The sequence below is a fragment of the Phalacrocorax aristotelis genome, chromosome 9 (genome assembly GCF_949628215.1).
Source record: "Phalacrocorax aristotelis chromosome 9, bGulAri2.1, whole genome shotgun sequence".
Lineage (NCBI taxonomy): Eukaryota > Metazoa > Chordata > Aves > Suliformes > Phalacrocoracidae > Phalacrocorax > Phalacrocorax aristotelis.
Window position 1 is genome coordinate 12,373,164 of NC_134284.1, and position 25,122 is coordinate 12,398,285.

At 46.0% G+C, this 25,122-nt stretch overlaps 1 protein-coding gene across 1 annotated transcript; it reads right to left on the bottom strand.

Annotated features, from left to right (window-relative positions):
• Nucleotides 1-398: 398 nt before the first annotated feature.
• On the bottom strand, nt 399-25,122 carry NEK9 (NIMA related kinase 9). The gene is made up of 22 exons (XM_075103516.1): nt 24,829-25,122; nt 23,459-23,636; nt 20,665-20,720; nt 19,747-19,817; nt 17,817-17,922; nt 15,060-15,191; nt 13,979-14,089; nt 13,608-13,672; nt 12,600-12,650; nt 11,375-11,567; nt 10,021-10,165; nt 8,888-9,088; nt 8,430-8,476; nt 7,417-7,572; nt 6,929-7,037; nt 6,210-6,371; nt 5,660-5,830; nt 5,373-5,432; nt 4,619-4,809; nt 4,222-4,386; nt 3,335-3,547; nt 399-2,923 (listed from the first exon to the last, which is right to left on the bottom strand). The coding sequence occupies exons 1-22, from the start codon at nt 25,015-25,017 to the stop codon at nt 2,801-2,803; spliced, it is 2,895 nt and encodes a 964-aa protein (XP_074959617.1). The 5' UTR covers nt 25,018-25,122; the 3' UTR covers nt 399-2,800.

The following is a 25,122-nucleotide window of genomic DNA, read 5'->3' on the forward strand; positions in this document are numbered from 1 at the left end:
CAAGAGAAGCAGGTACTTCTTCCCTTTGAGCCTCTCTCCTGTTACTCATTTCCCACTTAGCGCCCAAACTGTTGAAATAAACACACACACACGTGCACACACAAAAGCCTCCTGACATCACTAGGAGAAGATGCAGCAGCAAGAGAAAAGAGTTGTTTTCTTGTTTGGTTGTTGTTTGTTTGTTTTTGTTTTGTTTTGTTTTTTTTTAAATGAAGGGACACAGAACCCGACATTTTTTTCTCCCATAGCAAAGAACCTGCAAGCACCTTGGCCCTCATTCTGTAAGCAAAAGAAATAATCGAACAACAGAATGGCATGAAGCCAGCTGACTATATGCATATTTCCCCTTCATCTCTTGGGAAAAACAAAAACAAGAAAAGACTCTGGACACAGGAGAATGCATTTAAACATTTATTTGAACAGAAACTCCAAACCACTACACCCTTTAACCTTTCAAAAAAAGACAACGACAAACTAGTTTTCAGCCAGAGTGTCAGAGCAGGCATAAGTTGTGTTCCACTATAACAACTCAGTAGCAATATTAGCAGGAGACCAACACATACGGAGCTAGCACTGGAAGAAGGGGAGAAGTAAAAAGGGTTTAAAACTGCTCAAAAGGCACTTCTGCCCACTTGCCCTTCCATTTTCAGCCCAAGACGAAGGTGCTGGCTCGAAACTGCTTTTTTTTGGTTGCATAGCTGGCTGGTGTGAAATCTGTGGTCTGTAACAGGCACAACCTGGATAGTGTGAATCCTCTAAGGCACATATGAGGTTGCGGAGGACAGGGCATCCTCTGTAAGGGACCCTAATCCTCCACTAGATCCAAGGGGAATCCAGTCTGTGCACCTAGCTTCCCAACTGCAGAGCATTGAGAAATGAGGATAGCAGTGCACTGCATGAGAGCGACTCCCATCAGCTTGGTGCTTGCTTATTGGACATGGCTCAGCCTCAGCTCTTCACTCCTCAAAGGCACTGCCGCAGTATGACCAACTGAATTGTTTCCAACAGCAACACCACCCTTCAAGCTGGGACCCTAACCTGAGAACTGGCCTCAACACACACGGGGGAAAGGAGAGCAGAGTCACAAGGGTGACCAAGTGACGTGGCCATGCCAGGGTGCCTGACGCTCGCCACCTTCCAGAAGGGCTGACCTCCCAGCCTGCCTTTGGTAACGATGGACGGGCACACCGGTATGATCCTTGCCCTAGACACTGCACTTGATTCAGCTCCAAGATACTAGCAATAGGCGCCAAAGAAGTATTTAAGGAGCGTTACAAGCAGAATGGTTTGGCATCCACCTCTAGAGACAAATGGGGATTGCTGGCTCCCCTGGAACGGTGTCTCAAAAAAAGAAGTCTAGGAGAGGTGATAGGATATCCAACTCCAACAGACCTAAGGCAATTCTAGTGACATGCCATTGATGGGGATGGTTTAAGCCTAATGAAATCACAACCCCACTCTCACAGCATAGGTGAGAGGGACTCAGGACTCCTTAGAGGCTTCATGTAAGGCAAGGTAGGCTAGCTGCTCCCAGGGATCCTACCAATCCCAAAAGCTTAGTTCAAAGTCAGTTTGCTAATAAATTTGAGGGGAATAAAATTAATGTCATTAACAGGAAATTAGGAAATCCTGAGCATCAGACCGTGCCTCTTCCCATCTCCCATTTTCTTGGGAAAGCCTCTTGCTTCTAGAAAGAAGGTGAATTCCAGACAGAGACTTGATCATTCATGGTCATTGGGTAAGGCTGCATCCTGTGACCACGGCATTAATGACCTATTCTGGGTAGGAAACTGCATTCCAGCTTCATCAAAACACTGAGTGGAAAAACACTGTTCTTCCCACACCCACACAGAGTGTGGGCACCAGGGGCTGAGCAGAACAAAAGCCAAGCAGGGAGCAGCTACAGGCTTATGCCAAGAAACCAGAAGCTCTGGCACCCAAACCAAGCTGAACAGCTGGAGCAAGAAATGGGTGACTTAGTCTGAGGCCCAGACACTTGTCATCTGGTTGGAAAGCAGGTGGTCTGAAACTGAGAACCAGAGATCCCATCTCAGCCAGTCCCTGCTACTACTATTGGAAGCAACACCTGATTCACTCATCTCGCTGCACTGCCTGGAAGTTGGAAAGCTCTAGGCACCCAGAATAAAGCCTTTAAACTCTGTCTATACAGGCCACTGGACACAGCTATATGGCCAGAAGCTGCGCCTTAAGGCCAGGGACATGCTGTCTACCATTATCTCCCTAACAGGAAGATCTCTTCTGCCTCCAGAATGAGACATTCTCTGCTCCCTCTGCCCCTGAGCAGAGGGGAGCAGCCTCACCAGCTGAGCCTTACCATGTGGTAGGGAGAGGATCCTAGTCCTTCACCCCTCTGAAGTGAAGGTGGCAAGTATTAGGGTTCAGCCAGCTTCAGTACAAAACATGTCTCCTCCTCTCATCTAGAGATGCAGTGATGAATATTGGGGTCCCAAAGGCAGCTCCCATGAAGCAGTGAAACAATGAAAGGGCCACAAGCTGCTACTGGAGCCATTGCCGTAATGGGGCCATTCTGCCTCACGTGCAGAAATGACAGATAAGGTACAAAGAGGAGCTTCTGCTGCTTCAATCACTGAGCTGGCCTAGAGCTCAGGGGCCCTTCCCCTCTCAAACTCACTCCTAGTTCATATCAAACGTACATGGGTGCTGCTCTGGAGCCTCCGGCCTCGCCCCTTGTCTGCGAGTGACCTGAAGCCAGGAAAGCCGCTCTCTGCATTCAGTTAGTGTGCTGTGAAGTTAGATGGATCCCAGTGGGCTCAGGAGACTAGAGACTGGAGCGGCACGAGTCCGTTCCCAGGAGACACCAGGAATCTGAATCCAAGTCAGGTTTCGGATCCACTTCCATCTCCTCTTTGGCGGTCTGTGTTCCTTTGGAATGAACCTCCACCTGCCAAAACACACAGCAGTTATCCAAACAGCTCTAGGACTAGGTGCAAAGAACCTAGGAGCCATCCAAGGCACAGTTCCTATTCTCCACAGCCGTTTGGGATTCCCCACGACATCTGACTGCCCATCCCTTCTCACCAGGAGGAATAAAGGGGAATCCCAGGTCCCTCAAGGACCAGGCTGTCCTCACAGGAAACTGTCGTCTTGGTTTCATTCCTGTTGCTACTTCCAGAGCCTGCATCAGCAGCTCAAACAAGAGACAGGCACCATGCTCAGTCCCCCCCAGTCTGCTCTAAGAGAGATGTCTGTTAAGAGCTGCTTCCTTCTGCACAGCCTCCACAATCCATGCAGGAGCCAGGATCAGCATAGTGAGCCCTGAGCATGGATGTGCACCCAGGCGATGGATCCTCACCTGCTGCATTCCCTCCGTCCCCCTGCAGAACCGCTGGAGTTGGGCACTCAGACGAATGGTTTCCTGCTGCAGCTTCTTCTGATCATCCAGACACTGTAAAACCAGGCCTCGGAGGTGCGTCACCTCCACTTGCAGAGCACTGCACATGCAGCCTGCAACAGGAGATGCAGCCTTTCCTTCACCACATGGCAAGGTTGGACTCAGGCAAGTAGGCTGCAGAGACACGGAAGGAAATCAGGCCACGTTTGAGTGCAAGGCCAGAAGTTGTGTAAGCCACAAGAAGAAACTATGCACAGAAAGTGTCACCCAGCTTATTTCCTGACTTCCCAAACTTCTGGCAGTCAAGGTCAACAAGCCACTAGTCATTATGTCTTCAGGGCAAAGCCACTAACTTCCTCCTTTTTCTGGGAAAGCTGCTTCTGTCCTCATATCACCAAAATCCCCCCTTTCCCTAAGTCTGGGATCTGTGCCTCCTCTTGGGACAGAAAATTCCTGGAATAAGGTAGTCCCACAGGTTGTAATTTCTCAGTGATTTCCGGTATCAGTTCTTCCTATCTCACAGCAATTTCTGCTTTCTAAATTTCTATCTTCTGCTAGGCTTCTGGGCCCTGGGCTTCTCTTTTTTTTTTTGCCCAATTGCATTAACCACATTTCTCCACAGAACTGACCTCAGTATTTTCAATTTCACCAAGCCTCATCTCTATGTTCTAGGTTCCTGTGAATTGTTCTCTTTGCAGGATCGTCTCTGATTATCAACAGCCCTCTTTTCCACATCCAGATGAAATAGGCCAATCCAACATCCTCTTTTCAGCTCTCCCCATAATTCAAACATTGCCATTTATGGTCCCCAAGTGGTTTTGGCCAAGTATTCACTTGGATAACATTACCCAGGGCTCCATTTTGGGCTTGTTTAATCCAACAGGTTCGTCAGAGGCCACTTTGAGTCCTTGAAGTTTCTGGTAAGGGAAAGTCTCCTTCTCAGGCTCTGAAGATGCCATGCTCAGAGGAAAGGGGCTGTCAGGCATGGGGATGAATTCAGCATTCTCTAGCTCCTGGATCACAAAAGCAGCACTGTCAGGCTTGCCTGCCTTCCTGCATGTGACTTCATCTCCCCAACCAATGCACCAACACCCTCTTGTGGTAAAAAGGCAGCGAGGCCAAAAGGGCTCCCTGTGCAGCACAGCTCTGAGAACCTTTCAAAGCACCCCTTAAAGGTGGAAAAGGCCACTCACTTTTCCCCAACCTAGATCCCCATTTTAAGGCATTTCTGAGACACCACATTACCTTACGTAGCCAGCCCGGGCAGGAGCTGCTGTCAGCACTGTTGCCTCCCATAGCTTCTGTGGTGCTGATCCAGCCCCCCAACTCACGATCTGCTTCCATGGTTCCTCGAAAGCCTCCACTGGGATTGGGAGTCTCTGCTTCCCGTTCATTATCCTCTTCCTCTCCTCCACCAGTCGTGCAGCTCTGAGCCACTAGCAAACAAGAGTGAAAACTTTATGCTTTCCCCACCTCTGCCACTCCTGCTGCCAAGCCCCAGCTGGAGTGGAGAAGATGCAAAAATTTGGGCTGTATGGCCACAGTGAGAGCACATGCTGGCCACATCTCCCTCAACAGCTTATCTCCTAACATTCCCTGCAGGCGTCCCCAAAAGGGCTTGTGTGCCGCAGTCTTTTGCAGCTTCTTGGCCTTAGCCCTCCCACAGGTCCAAGAAATTGGACTCCATCTCTCCAGCAGCTGCCCCATAGCCCCCCTTCCCTTATCAACTCCCTTCAGTGAATTCCTTTCAGCTTTTCCTCGTCAAACTGAAGTTCCTCAACTACAAAGACCTCACTGCATCATATTCTTCCTCCTTTGTTTCAGTTCTCTTTCCCAGCTTTGGGCCATCCCTTCCCATGCATGGGACCAACCAGATTTTCTCCCTTTGAGCTCTTCTGTGAGGCATTTCAAACACAGAAACGCCCTGCTGTAGGACCAGACTGCACCCACTCTAACCACTGAACGGACTTAAACCACAACTTCCCAGGACAGTACTCACCAGTACCAATGGACAGGCCACTGCTGTTGGATCGGATTGTTTTAGAGTTCAACACCTTTTCTGCAAGGAGAGAAGCACGCTTTCAGTTACAGTGCCACATGGAAAGCAAGACAACTCCTACAAAAGCACACTACAAAGCCAATGGTGCAGGCCTAGAGCTCAGAGCAGCTTGCCATATTCCCACAGCAACCCAGCTTATTCCACGGCAGGATTTATAGTCTAGATCCGGGCAAGCAATACATCATCCTAACCAAGATCCCAAAATTTCATCCTAAACTTACACTTACCAACAATGATGATGGTGTGCCAGCCACGGCATGACAGGTCTGGAACATGATGCAATGATCCAAATATTGGCCGAGGCCAGGAGGTACAAATATCCGAGCCATGAGCTCTCTCGGTCGATGTCATTGCCAGTCGCCCATTCCCACCATTACCCCAGGCAAAGATATGGTTGTCTGAGGAAAAAGAGATACAGGAGTCTCAAATCCTTCCCCCCCTCTCATCTTTTAATTGCTACAAGCATTGCAGCCTCCCTGCCATAACTGCTATCCCAAAGTATCTAATCCACCCACTCCATTTTGCTAGTGGGAGAACAAACTGATAACAAATCTAACAGGCAGCCACCAAGCTGGCAGTCTACAGCCCCAGGGACTGCAAATGCTTGGCGCTGTACTGGGACAACTAACAGGGCCAGACAGCCCCAGTCTAGGAGGATTTCTTTACTTCAGTGCAGTGCTGCAGGGGTGGCCTAGGAAACCATCAGTGGGAGCCAGTTAACCACCCTGCAAATCTGGTTCAAAGGCACCCACCACAACTTTGCAAAGATCCACTCACCATCAGTAGCAGCTATGGTGAATTCATCTCCACACGAAACCCTGATCACCTGCTTACCCCCCAAGGGGCCTCCCAGCAGGTTAATTCCCAGGTGCTTCTTATAGTCCCCCACACCAAGCTGTCCACACTTGTTGGAGCCGAAGGTCAGCAGGCGGCCTCGCTCTGAGAGGAGGAACAAGGAGACAGTCACAGTGAGGGCCTGACTCTAGAAGCAGCCATGCATGCAGAGAACTAGCAGCAACAGCCCATGACCAGGAAGGACTCTGCTGAGAAGTCAGCTGGGCTGGAAAGGGACAGTGCCAGCCAAGAGGAAAGGCTTCAGCCTGGAAACACCTCCCCAGGTCCTTCTCTCTCCCATTGCTCCCCTTTTCTGATACTGGGGACTGGGAGTCCTCACAGCCCTCTGACTGGTGACACTTGGGCAAAGCCTAACTTGGTCATAAGTGATTTCTTTGCTATCCCAAAGCATGATACTTCCCCAAACATTTTTTTTTTTTCCTCTTTAAAAAAAAAAAGTAAGGCTGACCCAGAAGATGATGTTGCTGCTTCAGCTGGCCAGGAGGCAACACTGCTGAGGAACAGGAATCCCAGCTTCCTGGAACAGCCATGAGCCCTGCTACCAAGGCACAACCCTCAGTGTCAAGGGCTAGGCTGAAAGGGGAAAGCTGATGTAATGTAATCCAGCAACCAGTATTTGCTTCTTAATACATAAGGCTCACCATCAATGGAAGCTGTGTGTGTCTTCCCTGGAGAAATAGTACGGATCTTGTAGAAGGACAGTTGCTTGGCCAAAGTAAGGGAAGTGGCATATGGCACCTCACAGTACGTCTGAGAAAAGACATGTAGGTAAGCATGTAATTAAAAACCACTAAGACCTACTCAAGCAGGTCTTGGCAAACCACAGCATTAACCTAGACAGTCCCAACACAGGTATGATAAAGAACTGCCAGAATCTGTGTCACTGGCTAAGTCACCCTGGTGCAGCTCACTGTCTGTTTCACTACCTTAGATCTCACATAAGCCCACAGGGCAGACAAGAAACTGAGCAACAAGTTCCCTCTTCCCACGATCCCAGTATCCGTTGTCTTGACTGGAACTAACAAACTGGCACAGAGCTAATGAATGCTTTGTCACTGCCGCAGGACCTCCATTTCCTCATATACTACTGACTGCTGGGAGTGGGAGCCAGGGACCCAAATGCACTTACGTCATGGTTGATTATCCCTGATGTGCACTGATTCAGGCCCAGCTTGTTGAACTCATTGAGTCCACATGCCAACACTTTGCCCGTCTGGGTGAGCAGGAAAGTCCCATCACAGCCACAGTGAACGGACACAATGTTTAAGGTCTTCGGAACATCTACCTATGTGGAAGAAATATATCCCAAGAAAATAAAAAACCCAACACCTACTACACAGAAGCTGGCACATGGAAAACATATGGAGTTAGAGCAGTGGTTCAGCTCACCTGGGCACTGATGGTACCCGATGCAGTTCTTTTGAATGAAGGTGCAAGAATATCATAAAGCCTATAGCATACTGAAACTCTGGTCACAACGCAGAAATTCAAAGCATTCTAGACAACCTGTGTGCAGGCACCGGTGAGCCAGCATAGGAACCAGAAATGTGGTGCACAGGCATCCTGGCCAGCTGAGTTCTACAAGCACCAGGCCCAGTTAGCTGAGCAGGGCTGGGTCTGTGCTGTGTGGGCGTGATACCGTGTGATCACAGATATTTGGCTTCCAGGCACATCCTTGCTGGTTTCTAACCCATAATGGGCTACATTACCTCAATCACCCCAGCACTGTATTTCAAGAGGGTTTTACTTTCAATTAATCTTTAACTTATTATGTCAAATTCAAAGACTCCCAGTTGTTTGCACTGATGTGAGTTTCCTCTACAGACCTGAGGTATGCAATTCAGTATTTCCTACTATGATTTCTACAACATTAAGTTTGGCATTTCCCGTTCCAGCTTGCAGAGCAGAGCAATGAAGCTCTAAGTCATGATCCTGCCTGATTTGGGAGTGGCATGTCTCTCTGCCATGATCTCTATGGACAAATGAAGCAAAATAAAGTGAGGAAGTAAAGTTAAAACCCTTGCAAACTCTATGATACCTCAGAAAAAACACCTGATGCCTCAGGCAGTTAATATTTCCGAACAGCAACTAATTTGGATTTATGCCCATACAGATTTTGAGACGTAGTCATCACAGCCCTACCTTCTGAGGGGTGTAGTGATCTTCTTCTGAATCCAAGCCCAAGCGCCCTGCATCAGTGAAAGCGCTGCAGTTAGAAATAGCCTCACAAGGTGCCCGGCTCTAAGAAATGGTATTGTCTCTCCATAGTTCCAAAGGAATCTCCCTACAGAACCAGAAACCTGCTCCCCTACATGCATCATTGCCTGCCAATCATCAAGTTAATCCAACCCCACTCACAGAACTGCCCTACCTATGAGGAAGCCAAGCAGTACCCTAGAGCTTCCCAGAGTAAAGTCCCAAGAGCTCAGTCCCCAATTCCCCATCTTTACATGGAAAGAAAGTCACAAAGAAACAATGTTCTTTGCCCCCAGGATATACCAGACAGCCCTCGCCCAGGCCCCACATTACACACCTACACCAAGCTACTTTCTGGAATGTCATGACCCAGTGCCTTTAGGTTCCAGGGAGGTTCTACCTACCATACTCTCCACAGCCCCATGTGTAAACTTCTCTGTTCCTGGTCAGCACTGCCACGTGGTTATCTCCACACGACACCTGCTCCACAGGGTTGGTAAGAAAGAAATCCAGCTGCAGGGGCTCAAGCACTTCAGAGCCATAAGCCTTGTCAATGCCAATGCATCCATAATAGTCCGAGCCAAAGGCATACACCTGGCCCTCATCTGAAGGACACAAGGGAAGCTTGGTCAGCACACAGAGCTTGTATTAGGCTGCATATTAACCACTAAAGACACGGCCAGAGCAACTGCTTTTCTGTAATCATCCTCTTCTTTAGTGCAGAAGAATGTAATCAGGAGAATATGGAGTCCTTTCTTGTTCACATTAAGATGAATGACTACACCACAACCTGCAGCTATTTCAGGCCACCAGTGTCAAAAAATCTTGGGTTGAACCTGACGCTTTCTTTAACAGAAACCCACAAATTGATCCTGTGGCTTCCTAACTCACTCCTACAATAACAGTGAGCATCTGAGCTTCTCTCTGTCAAATCCCTGCTTTTCTACCACCAGCAAAATAAGCTGGAAACTACTTTGCTGAGAATTATGTTTTCATGGGTAGAGCAAGACTCAAATTCTTCCATAACAGACACCACCACAGTTAACACATCTCTAAAAGTATGAGCAGGGTTATATCTAGAGACAGCTACCAGGTCTAAAGCTTTCTGAATTAAACAGCAAATCTCAGATACGTGCCATCTTTTATCACTGGGTGACTCTTTCCACACACAGTCCAAAGAGAGTTTCAAATGCATTTACATTCTTGACTTCAGGCTCCTCTGTCTTTAATACAGGCATGTATGGAGGCAACACATGCACTGGTAAGAGCAGAGACCCTGCATAGCCATAAGGAACTGTGCTCAACACGCAGGTTCACCACCAAAAAGGAGTACATCTTTCGCAAAACACCCAGCCTTCTTGGGAGCTGATACCTCCCTCTGCATAACAGTGTTGATCTATCTCCACTACCACACCTACTATCCTCAAAACTGAGAGGTGAGTAACATATGGGACTTTCTCCTTTGTGCAGAAAGCTGCTCTGCTAATCTTATGGTGAAGGCGAAGTGAGGGGACGGTGGTTCCCTTCCAGCTCTCACCTGTGATGCACACTGTGAAATCATCTCCACAGGATACCTGGCGAATAGCTTTTCCCTGAAGCTTCTCAACATGCTTTGGCTGCCGGTAGGAGGCTCTGTCTCCATGCCCCAGCTGCCCATGCAACTTGGTGCCCCCCTGCATATTCTGCAAGACAAACATCTGGTAAGGTTATGTATCCACAACTCCAGAGACGGTGCCAATAATTACAGCACCTCAAGTGAGCAACAGAAGAGAGCAAAGAGCAAGAGAAAGCGTGTTGGCTACCTTAGGGAAGAGACTGCTGTCTGCTACGTGGCATAACAGCAGGCAACATTCTAAAAGGCAGCCCAGGCTTTCAGACAGTTACACACTAACAAGGAGTGATCTAGTCTCAGGCAACCAGCTAGTGAGAAACCCCTGCTCCTTTCTCATCTGCCAGGCTACAGAACCCCCTCCCTGCTGCAGGACTGAAATGCATCCTTCAGCTTTTTGACCTACTTTTCTAAATCCTAATGGCTGTAAAGAAACCCATAACATGAAACATGGTCACTGAAGTGGCCAGACCTACCAATTCTACAGGATTGAAGCTAAAACTAAAATATTAATAGCCAGCTTAAAGTTTTCAGTAGCCATTCTTGCAGGAACATCCAGTTCAACAGATTCAGTCCAAATGACTTCAGGTTACTCTCCTCCCATTTGGACCTCTATTCTCTCAACTACCTACCAGAATTTTCTAATCTGTCTTAACAGATTCTGTATCATCAATACAAAAGCCTGGAGATGCAGAATACCTCCATGTCACTGACCATCTAAGCCCTAGAAGACTGGATTCAATTGTTTTAAATGCATTATATGCCAACATTTTTTATTCACTTTAAACTATTACAGAATCTCCACTCATCATAAAAAGCAGAGCTGTTTAGTATAAGACACCTCTGGTTTCATGCACAGGTTGCCTCACAGATGACATCTGTATTAAAACAAGGTCCCACCCATTCAGATCTCAGAAAACTTTCCTCAAAAATACCCAAGCCAACAGAACATCACAAAGCCTCCAGTGCATTTCTAGTAGTCAGGAAGGAGAGGAAGAGATGTTTGACTCAGTGTCTAGGCCTACAAGTCCACCACCTACAATCCTCAAGTGCACAGCAAGTCTCTTCCTGTCATGATGGAAAACTTCTCCCAATAACACACTTGCCTTGGGAGACTTGTGTCAACCCTGAAGCAGATGGCCTCACAGTGTCCCCTGCAATCAGATTTCTCCTTTTCCAGGCTGCTTGTCCATCTGATTCTACCAGGCTCATGAACACCCAGCAGTGGACCTGGACCTTCCTCTCCCACCCTCACCCTCTTCCTGCAGTTTCTCTCACTTACCACCCAGGTGTAGAGCTCCTTCTCCACTGTCACCACAGCAAAGTGGGTGTTACCAGCACACACCTGGCGTGCACTGCAGCCACTTTTGATTGCATCCAGCTTCTGGGGGGTGGACTTCCCTCCCCCCCAGACGTACACCTCACTAGTGCGTGAAGTCACCACTGCAATGGGAGCCTCATTCATGGTACTCGACCTGCACAAGACCCCCCCCAAAACACACATGACTTTAATAATGAGTCTGCATTCACTGTCATCACTCATTTTTATTTTCACAAACTGTTCTCTTTGTTGAGCGGTTGTGAGGGTTTGACTGCTATAGAGAGATCCAGGATCAAACCTGTCTCAGAGCAGCAGAGAAAGCAGCCTCCAGGAAGCATTTTTGAAAGCCTACAGTCCAATTCTATGTCATTTAAAAAGACTGGGCTTTCACTGAATGGCCATGGAGCTCTTCCCATTTGTGAAAAATGAAAGCCTTACAAACAGTCGTGAAATATGGCTCAAAATACAGAAACCTCCAAAAGCTCCTATCTTCCCTCTCTCCTCTTTATTTAAATTACAGGCTTCCATCTGAGGGCAAAAATATAACTCTTCAATGCAGGTAAGAATCAATTCACAAGCAGATTGCAAAATGGAAGTTGTAATCAAAGCAAATTGTTTGCAAGCAACCCACAAACTGGAACAACTTCACATGAAGTGCTCAGATAGTACGTCCAAGTTTGAGGGGAAAAAAGGTCAAATTCTATATGACAAATCAACAGAAAACCAGCCATACACGTCATGGAAGTTATCTGCTTCACAGAGCAACCCAGCTTACAGGCTTGCTGAGGACTGCGGAGAACCTCTGCATATAAAAGTTTTATGAAAATTTTATGAAAGATATTTATATTCATTTAATATTCAACATTCAGACAGTCATATTCTTCTTGCTTAAGGGAATCTGTGTGAAAGGAGGGACCTACATTACATCCTCATATATGTAGGCTGTAAAGACTACATCTTCAGAACAGATTAGAGCTTTATGGGACCTGCCGAGGTACGGCTTCGGCCATACATATAAGCATGGGACAATAACCATGTGGCAACTATGTCAAATTCCCAGCATTTAGGGATCTTCTAAACTACACTATTCTGTTAAGGATGTCACAGACTAACAGCCTCAGCAAAGTTCCTCTCTGGGGAGCTGTTGTCTCCAGACCACCTTTCAAACACATGCCCAGATAATTACCTTGGTCGCTTATTTGGCCCATTAAGCAGTATGACTTTCTCTTCCATCTCCCTGCCAAAGGAGAAAAAGCATATTAGGAAACAGGAACATCACCCAAAGCAATTTACTGCCAAGCAGCACACACAGACTGCTTTCCTTTCCAATAAAATGCTGCTCCCTCTTGGAGGAAATGCAGCAGCTGTTTACCAGCTCACAGCAACACACAGTAGCAGGGCAGAAGTAATGTACCACATAGCTAACAAACTTCCAGGACAGCTGAGGAGAACAAACTATGTATATAGCAGAATGTGGCCAACCAATACCCATATTGCACAAGAACAACCTTAAACAGCTAAATATTATCAGGATTTGGGCTTTTACTAGTGCACCCAGCAAGATAAAACTCAAACTTGGCTGACCACCAAGTAAAAGAATCTTGGTATAAAGGACTAAGTCTGCTGTCCCCAGAGCAACCTATGTGGGATCCAGACAATCCAAAATTATGGTCCACCTTTCATAAACAGACAGTGTGTGGAGGCTGATGGTGAAACTGAGCTAAAAAGGGCCACTTTCAATGCAACTCTTTCCAGAAGAGGGAGGCAACAAAGGGAGAAAGTGAGGGTCTTTATATTGTGTCATATGTATGTTTTGAAAGGCCTTTTCAAATGACCAGAGGAGGATCTCGGTGACCCTTTGTTCACAGAGAGTTGAAGGGTGGGAACCAGCATTCCTCAAAGAAGCCTCAAAAAGGGATGACTGAAGGTTCTCAACACAACAGCTTCTAAGACAAAGAACACAGACCTTTCTCAGCATACCCATGCACCAGCAGAATATAGGGATTGATCAGAAGACAAGACAGCAAGAATGCACTTCTTTCCTAAGAAAGATGAAGTGTACTTCAACAGCTGCCTTGTGTCAGGCCAAATTAACCTAAGGACTTTGATCAAAAGCATAAACACTACTAGTCTGCACAAACCCTCCTGTTCTCCCTCACAGCTGTCCTGGTTTCAGGCAAGACCATCTGATTACCTCCTGCGTTTGCTCAGAAGGGGATGTTCAAGCAATTCATCTGCAGTGGGCCTCTTCTCTGGATCCTGAAAGAAGTGAGCAACAAGTCATTCCCTGGGAAATGCTCATCGCCTACAATGAAACCTTGGGCCAGAAGACCTCATTCAAGACTGCATGGACCTCCTTCCCTGATTCCGTTCAGAAGGGAAAGAAATTAATTCAAATATTTGGAATGAATAGGGATAAATGTGCAGGAGGGACTTCCACACTCTGAAGGTATCAATATACAGCTCTCATGCTGAAACAGGCACGTCATTCCCCTTCACCCCTGAATTCTACGGCTTAGGCAGCTGGGAAGGGGTGTCTGGAAATTACGAAAGTATTTTGCCAACCTGATCAAGGCAGGAATTCACCATCTGGATCAGCTCCCGGGAGTAGACAGTGGAATCAACCTCCATGGCACGATTTCCCTGTACAATCTTCACACAAAGGTTCAGGGGATTCTAGGCAGAAACCAGAAACCAGCTGTAAGGGAACTGAACTGTACAATGTGTCCAGTGGGGAGAGATGCTACAGGCCACCATTATTTCTTTCCTCCTTCTCTGATCAGGACACATCCTTCTTCCCTGCCTAGTAGGTTCTCCAGAAACCTAATAATAATTCCTACAGAAATGGTACCTCTGATAGCTAGGACTTGGTGGCAACATCCAGCTTTTCACCAAATTCCCTAACAGTGGAGGGAGGATAGGTTTCTCTTGGCATGGAATCTCTTACACAGCATAATGCCATTGGAACACTGCACAGCACCTAAGTTACTGGGGACGTGGTAGCCATGAGGAGAGGAAGTCAGGAAAGGATGGTATTTTCATATTAGCTCCTTAAGGGTTATAAAATCTTGCACCATGGCAGCTAGCAGCTTTTTCACCTCATGGCACAAGCTGGAAAATCATATACGCCAGCCAGCAATGCTCCCTTTCACCCCCTCCATGCCAGCTTGATGACACTTCTCTTGCACCCAAACTTTGAGAAAGGGTAACAGGATTAAATCCTATGAAATCCAAAGTATAGAAGTTTTTGCTACAGAATGCTGCACAGAAAATTCACAGCTAGTAATAGTGGAAAAAAAAAAAACCAAAAAGACTACACAATCACAAACTTCTTCCTTGTAGAGAAAAGGATGTTTTGTTCACAACCATGATACTAATTAGTACAGCCTGTATTCTGCATCTGGTAAACCCAGGGCTGCAGATGAGGGTGGGTTTGGCAGAAGCCAGAGAGGCACCTGCAGGGTAGGGGAAATCATGCAGACATTTTCTCTGGCTATAGCTGGCACTCCCAGGCCACTGATTTCTTAATCAGCAGACTTAAACAACGATGAAAGAAAAATACGAATTAAGAAAGCTACGAGCCAAGTGTGAATCTTAGGGTGATAAAAATAAAAGTTACTAAGTCCATTCTGGTTTCCAGACTTACAGTAGCATCAAAGGTCCTCTTCAGAGTAAGCAGCTCAAAGATGACACAGCCCACAGCCCAAATATCTGATTTGAAGTTGTATTTCACACCCTGACAGAGTTCCGGGGACATGTAATATGGAGTTCCCACCAGCTAGGAAAAATAACATTTAAAAATCAGAAGTGATCCAGCAGCCTTCAATTCAGGAGCTTCACATCCCTCATATTCACACAGGTCCATGAGCATCAGAGCTAGATATGGCTCTGACACAGCACTGAATCGACACAGATGACGCACCCCACCAACGTGCTGGAGGGATGGGAACAACATGTACATTTCTTTCCTTCTCGTCCACAAGCATGGGCCTGGGTTTCTTGGAAGATCCTAGACACCTCTCTGCTCAGATCCTGATGTGGTACATCTCAATAGAGTATTAGTCATGAGAATGCAGCAAGGACTTGCCCCTCCCTTAAATGTACTACATTTAGAGGTAGCCAGGGGCTTATGTGCTGACCAGACATATGGAAACCCTCATAAGAGGTTGAGGGAAAAGGGATCTAGCAAAGCTTCCGAACACAGGTGCCAGCCCATGGCTATGGAGCCACTCTGTCTGATCACAAGGTACTGCCAGGACAATGGCTACCGCCTCCAACAAAAGAGTGGTTACTTTTGGGTCAGTAAGTAGAAAGCTGGCATGAGTCCCACCTGAAAGGCTTTCACTTCAGAAGTGGGCTTTCTGAACAACTGGTTTAAAGCAAACACCCCCATCACACACAAAATCCCAAACCCCAGCATTTAAACAGAGAAGCCCTCACAGCTACAACAGAAATAGTGGCATAGCTCAAAGTCAGAAAGAGGAGACATGGAACAAACACGGTAAAAGGTGTAAGCGTGAAGCTTCCGGATTAATGAAGCTCATTCCCTAGCAAGGAACTAGACAGCGAAATAAAATTAAAAAGACAGAGTTTGGAAGGAGGGGAAATATTTATAGTTGCCCTCTTATCAACTCTCTCAGCAATGCTCCAAGGACTACAAAGCTTGCTTTTCATTAGGCTCTGCTAGTACACTAGATACCTAACATGCATTCAGAATCTGCCATCTCCCTTCTGTTTCCCATTACAGAGCATAACAGCTACAGAGCTACATGAGTCCCAGCCACGGAAAGTTTCAGAAGCCCACCTAGTTGGAGTATGATATGGAGAACTTGGACACTGCACCCAAACCCTTTTTAAGCAAAGGATAATGTAAACTTTCTGTAAGAAAGACACAGACATATTTTCTATATCTTCCTTGGTCAATGGGAGAAATAATGATAAATTAAGAAATCAGCATTTAGTAAGCAAGACAAACATTTTACAAAATCATAATTAGACTGTTATGATTACAAATACTGACAATACCATGTTCTGCATTCATTTCACAAAAGATTACTTCCAGACCACCACTGGTCATTAGAACACAAATTGAGCAACTAGCCCAGAGCACAGCCAGTATATACAGAATGAAATACAGTTGAAGGCATTTAGTTTAAAAATTTTCATAAGTGAAAAAGAAAAACAAAAAAGTCGCAGGTGTAGGTGAACACACATAACAGGTGAAAACCAGCCTGGAATTTCATAGCACAGACTGCACTTTCTCTGAAAGCCAGAAGGCCATGTAAAATGTGAGAGAAGTAGTTTTGCTGCAGCCTAGCTTAGCGAGGGCTTTATGCAGTAGCCTTGAGTTCCCACTTACTGTGCAACTGCACAATAGCGCTCATGTTCTGGAAAGAGGTTGGCAAGTATTTAACTACACATCCTAACAGAACACCAACAGCTTGTGTTAAATCTAATAATACGGCCTGGTAAGGGGAAGTGCAAGCTGGCTTGCGTCCCAAACTATAATAAAGGCCTTTAGCAGATAGGAGCTCCAGACGACATTTCCCTTTCCAAGCCTAGTGCTCACCACAGAAATTAATGGAGCTGGGAAATCCAAGCTGAGCTTTTCAGGTGCCTGCAGTACAGCTTACCCTGTGTCGTAACTCCGGCTGCAAAACTGCTTCCTGCAAGGGTCTGGAACAAAGCCAAGCTTGATAGTCTTCTGGTAGAATTAATCTCTCCTACAAAGCTTTGCCCCTCTCCAAGAGCATTACCAATAAACCACACACCTGGTTACCATAAGAAGCACGGGTGTCTTTCTTGCTGCTTTGCAATTCAGTTCAGAGCCTGAATATTAGAGAGAGGAGACATATCTATGGCCAGGTGCAGTGTCAGCTTGGATGTGCTTGGCTATCTCAGATGCAGCTGAGGCAAAATGCCCCTGTTAGCACAACATCATGACCAAACTAATTTAACTTGCTAAGCTGGGCTTAACTAGCCCAGAGGGAGAACGCTGTACTAGTGTGACTATAGTGCTGCCTCTGTACCTTTGGACTACACTGCCTTCATGTTACATAGATTCACCTTTGGAAGCTCCATACCTAGGTACCACGGAAAGAAAAGCAGTGCTCTCTAGCACAGCTATACTGGCTCTGGCACAACTCCATGCTCACAGTGGCACTTATCTTTAGTCTACTGCTGCTTTACAGAGAGGCAGACCTCCAAAAGGTAACCTGGGAGCAAGGATAACTTCAGACTGCAATGTTCATGATACAACATTGAGGGAAGTTGATAGGAGAGGGAAAGGAAAACCACAGAAAACAAGCACCAAGAACATACAGAATCCCTGGTCTTCTGCAAGGCATGCAGAGATGAAAGAAAAACACACCTCAGTTTGCACACAAAGACGACAGATACTCACAGTCTCAGCCATGGAGTACTCAGAGTTCAGCTTCTTTGCCAACCCATAGTCTCCCAATTTAATCAGGTTTGCCTTGGTTAGAAAGATATTTAATGTCTTTATATCTCTGAAAGGAGAAAAAGAAATGCAGACACTCAAATATATTTCCGATTTCAGTTTTCCACACTGCCCCCCCAAAATTAGGTACTTGCTACTCTGCCAGCGCTCTCTCTCACACACATAGCTCTTCAAACGCAATTCGACCCCAAGTACTGGGGCAGTCAATGCAATTATCCATGTTTCATCACATTCCCACACAAACACAACACAGTCTCAAAAGCTCAGGTTCCAGACACCTATCTAAACGCCACAGATCAAAGATAGTTCTTCTCCCCCTCTCGGACTCCTCTCCTATGAAGGTCATTGAGCAGGTCTTATTTTTCCTGGTTTTATAAGTAGTCCCAAGCCAGGAGTCACTGAGCTCACTGAAAACATAAATGTAGGCAAATATAAACACGCACAGAGAGGGTGTGAAACAGATGCCACTCTAAAACTTAAGCGTAACATCCCTCTACCTTATGCCTCAAGAAAACTCTTTATAACCAGATGTACTATGCTCAGAAGATCAAAAGGCTGACGGCCACAAAATGCTGAATTCTGAACCTCATTGAAAACACTTTCTCCCAGACAGAACAATTTATATGTAGTTTCACAGATCAATATAAGAGTCTGTAAATACAGAGAGGAAGCCCCCAGAGTATGATATGCTTCCCATGGCCAACACTTCATAACACCCCCTTTTCCTAATGTACCATCAACAACTTCCCAGTGTAGATCGGGACAACATCAAGTAAAGCAGCACTTTGCAATGCCCCAAGTGGATGAATGCAAAGTCCTGGGTCACTCTGACAATGTCTGCAGCAGGAGGAGATCACTGCAAACATTTAAGTAACTGTTCAATTCGTTATTATGGAAGGATCTGGGGCCACACATGTTACTAGACTGAAACCCTGCTATAAAGGTGGGCAGAGGTGGTAAGCAGGAAATCACTGCAAAGTAGGACAGACATGACATCTGCTGTATGTTGAAAACTTAGGCACTACTTTGTTGAGTGTAGGGTACCAACCCTTAATTAGCAAGGCTTGCCAATTACCAGAGATTTAGAAGAGCAGCAACCAGGATGCTAGCCCATAGAAAACACCCTCACACTGCTATGCTCTTAGTTAGGGACAGATGTTGTGCAGCACACAATCCAACCACGCTGAAACAGCTGTCTACATGTGCAGTACTCCCCAGAACATCACAGCCTCCTTGAAGCACACAAAGCCATGAAATTTACCCCTTCCAAACAGAAAAGGGCAACAGAAAAAGGTAATTAGCTACTCATTAAAATCTCAGAGTCAATGTCAAAATTACCACTGACAGCTAACAAGCTATTACTTCCTTAAATAACTGGCTGAAGAAAGCCAATGCAGTACAAATCTTCGCACAGGTTATGCAAAGCTTTCATCACCGTTAGCCTCCAGGAATTACAGAAGGATGTACATGTTGGTTTACAGCTATTAATGTGGAATGGGCAGGAAGTACCTTTGGCGTGTGGTAACTGGTCTTCCTACCCACTTTAGCAAACATCAATTATGTGCTATGGCAATAAAGGGTCAATCTCCTTCCTTCCTACATGGATTAACTCTTTTGTTCACAAAGCTGCAGCATCAAAGGCAGCAATTCCATTTTGTATATGAGGTTTTTTGCACATTTATCACAGGACAGTTTCTAGCAAAAAAAAAAATTCTTTACAAAGCAATACTTGACATCTAGGTAGTCCAGCTATGCTTTGGAGAGAAGCTCAGCACTTGCTTTGAACACAGAACCAAAGGCTACCCTGAGGAGTCCTGTGCTCACATCCATGAACCACACTGGTTACCTTAGCTTTATCGCATGCCACACCTACCTGTGAAGAATTCCTGCTCGATGAATGCAGCTCACAGCTGATGCAATTTGAAAAAGATACCAAACCACCACCTGCAAAGGTAGGAATAAAAGCCTTATGTGAGGCTCAAAAAACACCCCCAAAACCCCATATGTCCCTGTCACACAGAGGCACAGCAAGAGGGTCTGACCATATCATTTGGATGCTCTTCCAGGAGTACAAAAATTTAGAATTTCCTGTTTTGGAAGTCTCTAAAAAGATATTCCAAAGGTAGATTGTTCTACTGCTGTTCATAGTGTCTGTCCTAACAAGTGTCACAGAATTCAATGAGAGAAAAGACTTAAGAATGACAGCTAATGACCACCTGGGAAAGATCTACAGTTGGGCTCTCTGGAATATGCACTGTGACCATTTAATGTTCACCATGAGCCAGAACGCCTTAAAAATCATTATATAAGGTCAATAAGTGTAAACATTAACCACCTCAGCATGAGGTAGAAGCAGACAGCAGAAAATAAGTTTAAAAAGAATAAAGAAAAAGAAAATCTATGGTGAGACAGATCCAATGTTCCTCAGAAAACCTACAAAATGGTTAAGAGGAGAAACTGAGTACTAACCAGGAAGAAACACAGAAAGACGTTTTAAAGTTAAATGTTAGCCAAGATAAGGTGACCAAAGTCAGTTTAGTGCGCTCTTTCGTTATTCCTCCCTTGGAAGTTTATATGGCTTATAGATGGCCAAAAATTAAAATAAGAAGTTTCTGATAGTCCGTAAATGCTCACAATATTTGACAGGAGAGGAAGGATGTCAGGCCCCAGATACGCACAGAAATTCCCCACCAGCACTATGGAAAAATTCCTGTATAAATACACAGATAATGATACAGATCCCCAGAATGTTAGGCCGGCCCCACTGCTCCCTCAAACCCATCCAAATTACCTCTTCTTCAAATAACTTGTCCTTCTGCCGCAGAATCTTATCATAGAGGTTTCCTCCTGTATTTGTAAGTGAGTAAGAGAGAGAGGTTCATCTTAGTCAATGGCAGCAGTTACTCTGCACAGGTTCTGCTGGGAATACTCAAATCTGATGAATCACTACAGCTCGCTCTCAGCACTCTTCACGTAAACTGGTCAGACACTCACAAAATTAAGTTCTTCCATCTAAGAACTTCACTGGCATATCTAAGCTCAAGCAGAGATGATTCTTTTTTAACACCACCATTTAATACTCTCTAAAAAGTGAATCCATAAGATATAGGCTAGCAGTCCCTACTTTTTTACCTGTAAGCACTTCTTGGGATATGTAAACATTTATAACCTCTACACCTCACAATTTCAAGACGTCAGACTGAAAATCAAGGAGAGCTAAAAGAGATGATGCTGAGGGCTGCAGGTGGTGAATTATCAGTAAATCCTAAATTGTTCATCACATCCTGTTGCTACTCCATTTCCCAATTTTCCTATATTATGTCCTAATAGTAATGGAACACCAGACCCTTTCCCATTCCCACAGGTATGGTGCAAGACAGCTTTCTGCTGTATGAATTCCATGGGCCTGTCAAGTTGCAGATGTCCAAATCAGGTCGCAATAGTTCCTTTGCCTCCTTGAGGGACTTACTTCAGACTTCCACGTTAGGAAGATTTTTCTAAAATTCTAATTGAGATGCCCTTCACTTAATTTCTTCTCATTCAGCCTGGCTATAACCTCTCAACATTTCTTTTTTTCTGCCTTACGTTCACATTTACAAATTATCTACAAATCACTCTTCACACTGCAAATTTAACCGAAGTATTCAGTCCTGCCTCATCTTATGAGCCTCTTTCCTAACAATCCAGACTATGCAGGCTTTTAGTGAATTCTATTCCCCATCTCTGATTTTTTGCCATCTTTTTTGCAGCTTTTCTGAACCAAAGAGCAGCACGAGAGGTAGTACATCACCAAAATCCTACACAGGTAAACAAATTAGCTCTTAATTCAGATAACCAATACCTCTGTGCACAGGTACCAAAAAGAAGAACAGATTACTTTCTTTTTTGCTTCATCTAATCACACCTATCCTTCTGACACTCTATTCTTGCTTCAACAAATGTATTTTGGCTCTTTCTTCTCAAATCTATCTCAGATGTATTCACTGATGTTGCCCCATGATAAATCCAAGTCTTATGGTACCATGATATACATACAGAACTACAGGCAAATAAATCGAAAACTTGGCTTCCTCTACTGTACCATGGGGATGAAATTTACGCAGTTTTGAAAGTGTTTCCTAGATGTCCAGAAGAGACAGGCCAATTAAACAGTAAAAACTTTGGATTCTGAGGAGCATCTGATAGCAACTAGTCCAAGCTCATTTTTAAAATTACTCACAAAATATCTTGGACTTGTACACTGTAAAAAAAAAAAAGCCACAGCAACAACTATTAACACATGTGTAAAACCAATATCCGTAAGCCTAAATGAGATTCCTTCTTTCTCATGTCCCTAGTTCTGTACCACTCAGACATATGCAGGCAACGCAGGCTATACTCATCTCTTGGTTATTGTCCCAGAGTAAAACAAACAGTTTAGAAACATTAACAAACATGTACAGACATCAGTACTACACAGCCTCTCTCTATGCTGCCCAATGAATTTATCATAACCCCAAGCATGCAGTCTTTTCAGGGCAGCTAAATAATTCACACAGAGTACCACTAAAATAAATGGTGCAAAAAGCTCACATTCCCCTACTCTTGTGCTGGACTCCACCCTGCATAAGAACAAAAAGCAGAGAAGCAAAACCAGCTTTGGCCAACCTGAGGGTGTTTGACCCTCAAAAATACTTTGCACAACTCTGTTGTCCTCCCCAACCTGTTCCAGTGAAAGCAATCCAAGATGATAACAACATGATGACAGCTTTTCCCACCAAAAAATGTTTCTGCTGATGGGTCAAGGCTTAACGTAACCCCTGAACACACAGAGGATACCTAGCCAGGGGAGCTGTCCCACTCATCAGAATAGGAACCATACTGCAGTCCTAGGTAGGTACACTGTTCCAGCAGTATTAGCTGTACATGACCTTCTCTTCCCACAGTCTAAGAGCAGCTGCAACTCAGACCCTCATATCAAATCCTTCTACCTCTCCATCCCAGCTAGGACTGCTTCCCCTGCAAATTCCAAACAATACCATGTGATCTACTCTTGGACGGAATTTTAAAGTTTTCTCCACCACCAGAAGGACTAGATTTTTTTATTAAATAGTAAACGTAGAAGCTGATAGCACAAGGCAGGAAAAAGTCCTGATTGCAGTGTCCCAGTAGACTTTTAAGCTTTGATTTATAGTTGCCAAATGGAGGGCTCTAAGCGATGCTACTGAAAAACAGCCCCACTCTGTACTGGCAGAGAGGCCTGAATATTCTCATGGTCTTTTCCCACCGTCCTCCTAAAAGAGCACAGCAAGGTGCATCAGAAGTGTATGTTACCAATAACCCATTTCTTCCACTGCACCAGCCACTCAGAACACTCGAGAAATCACCTACTGCCCACACTAACTACTGGGCTTCTTTCTTTGGCACCTGAGACACAAATCAATCAGAAGGGTTCACGATCTCTTCTTCAGGCGCTATGCAGCAGAATTCACCTCCACTCCTCTGCTCCCCAGAGGACAACCCAGGAATACTCCCTTCAGGTTCTACAGGAGGGTGACTCAGCAACATGGCAGCTGCCTGTTTGCAAGTGGGAGTGGGGACCTCACCATTACAGTACTCCAGCTCAATCAGCAGCGTGGTGTTATCCATGAAGTGATTGTAGTACGCAATGATGTTCTCATGCTGCAACAGGGCAAGAATAACGATTTCATTCAAAGCATCACGACGTTCCTTTTCTGACAACCGGGTCAGGTCCACCTCCTTCCACACTACAAGTGAGTCATCCTGAAACACAAAAACATCTTAATTAAAAACATGCTACTGTGAAGAGAACAGTACGTGCCTTTAGAGCAGGAAATTAAAATTTCAGGAAAGGTAAAAAGACTTTCCTGCCTCTTACAGATTTCAGACAAAGATTCTTCACAACAATAAGTTTTGAGGTGGTGCTTGTTGCCAGGAATAGCGATGGCCTGAAGCCATCTTTCTAGCTGGCCAGCATTTGTTTGGGGGGAAAAAAACCAAACCAAACCAAACCCAGACCCAAAACCCAAAAAACATACTACAAGGTTTCCAGGGAAAGACACAGAGTTTGTTTCAATAAAGACTAAACATACTCCAGTTCAATAAAGGGAGAAGAGTGCATTTCCAATCCCATAACTGTAGGATATTGTACAAGACCATAAGCCATTACAAATACCCAGGTATTCCGTTAAAAAAAAAGAATCAAGGAAATGAGAACAAATTTGGTTTGCCTTTGTTAGGCTCACCCATTTTGTCAGACATGTGATGCACAATCCATTAAGTGAACAGTGTTCACTTACAACTGTTCGAGCTGTGACGCCTCAGGATGGCCTTTCCCCAGAAGAAAACTGAACCACGGGAACCAAGTGAAGTGCTTTTCTGTGACAGCCGCTAAAAAGCACAACTATGATTGAACTGGATGGGATTAAATGACTTGGGTGTATTGGGAGGACTGGCTTTTCAGCCAGCATCCCCTGGTTACACTGAAATGCTGATCACGTGAGAGAGTCACCTGTATGAGATGTCCTCATGTCCTCCGAGACCAGAATAAAACATAGAAAAACGAGGAATCTATCAGCATCAGAAGAGTCTCTGCATCTCCTACAAAACTTCTGGGGACCGAGAGGTTGGCGGCACTCAAACATGCCGAAACCCAAACCCTGTGCCCCTTGATGCCGAGGTGCCAAAGTCATCGCTTCGCACCCGGGCTATTCCCGCCGGGGGCTGTCACCCGGGGGCGGCTGTCACCCGGGGGGCTTTCTGTCAGACACGCCAGGGGACAAGTCCCGGGCCCTCCAAGCACCCAGCCTCTGGAAACCGCCCGGCTCGCCCTGAGGGCGGCCCTCGAGGGCCCTTCCTCGGGGGAGGGGGAGGAGGAAGAGGAGGAGGAGAGGGCCCCCTCTCCCGCCGCCTGGCGGGGCCCGACGCGGCCCGCCCCGCCGCCGGGATAGCCTACCTCGGTGCGGCGGTAGAGGGTGGCCTCGCCGAAGGCGCCGCGGCCCAGGGTGCGGATGGGGATGTAGTGCAGCTCCTCCTGCTCGCCGGGCAGGCTGCCGCCGCCGCGGGAGCCGCCCCTGCCCGAGGACTCGCTGCCGAAGTCGGAGCTGATGGAGTCGCAGTGCCGCTCGTACTCGCCCAGCGACATGGCGGCGGCGCGGCCCCGCGGCGGCCCGGCTCTCCCTCAGCGAGGCCCCGCCAGCCCGACGGGCTCCATGTTGGCTCCCGCCGCCGACCCGGAACCGCTTCCTGC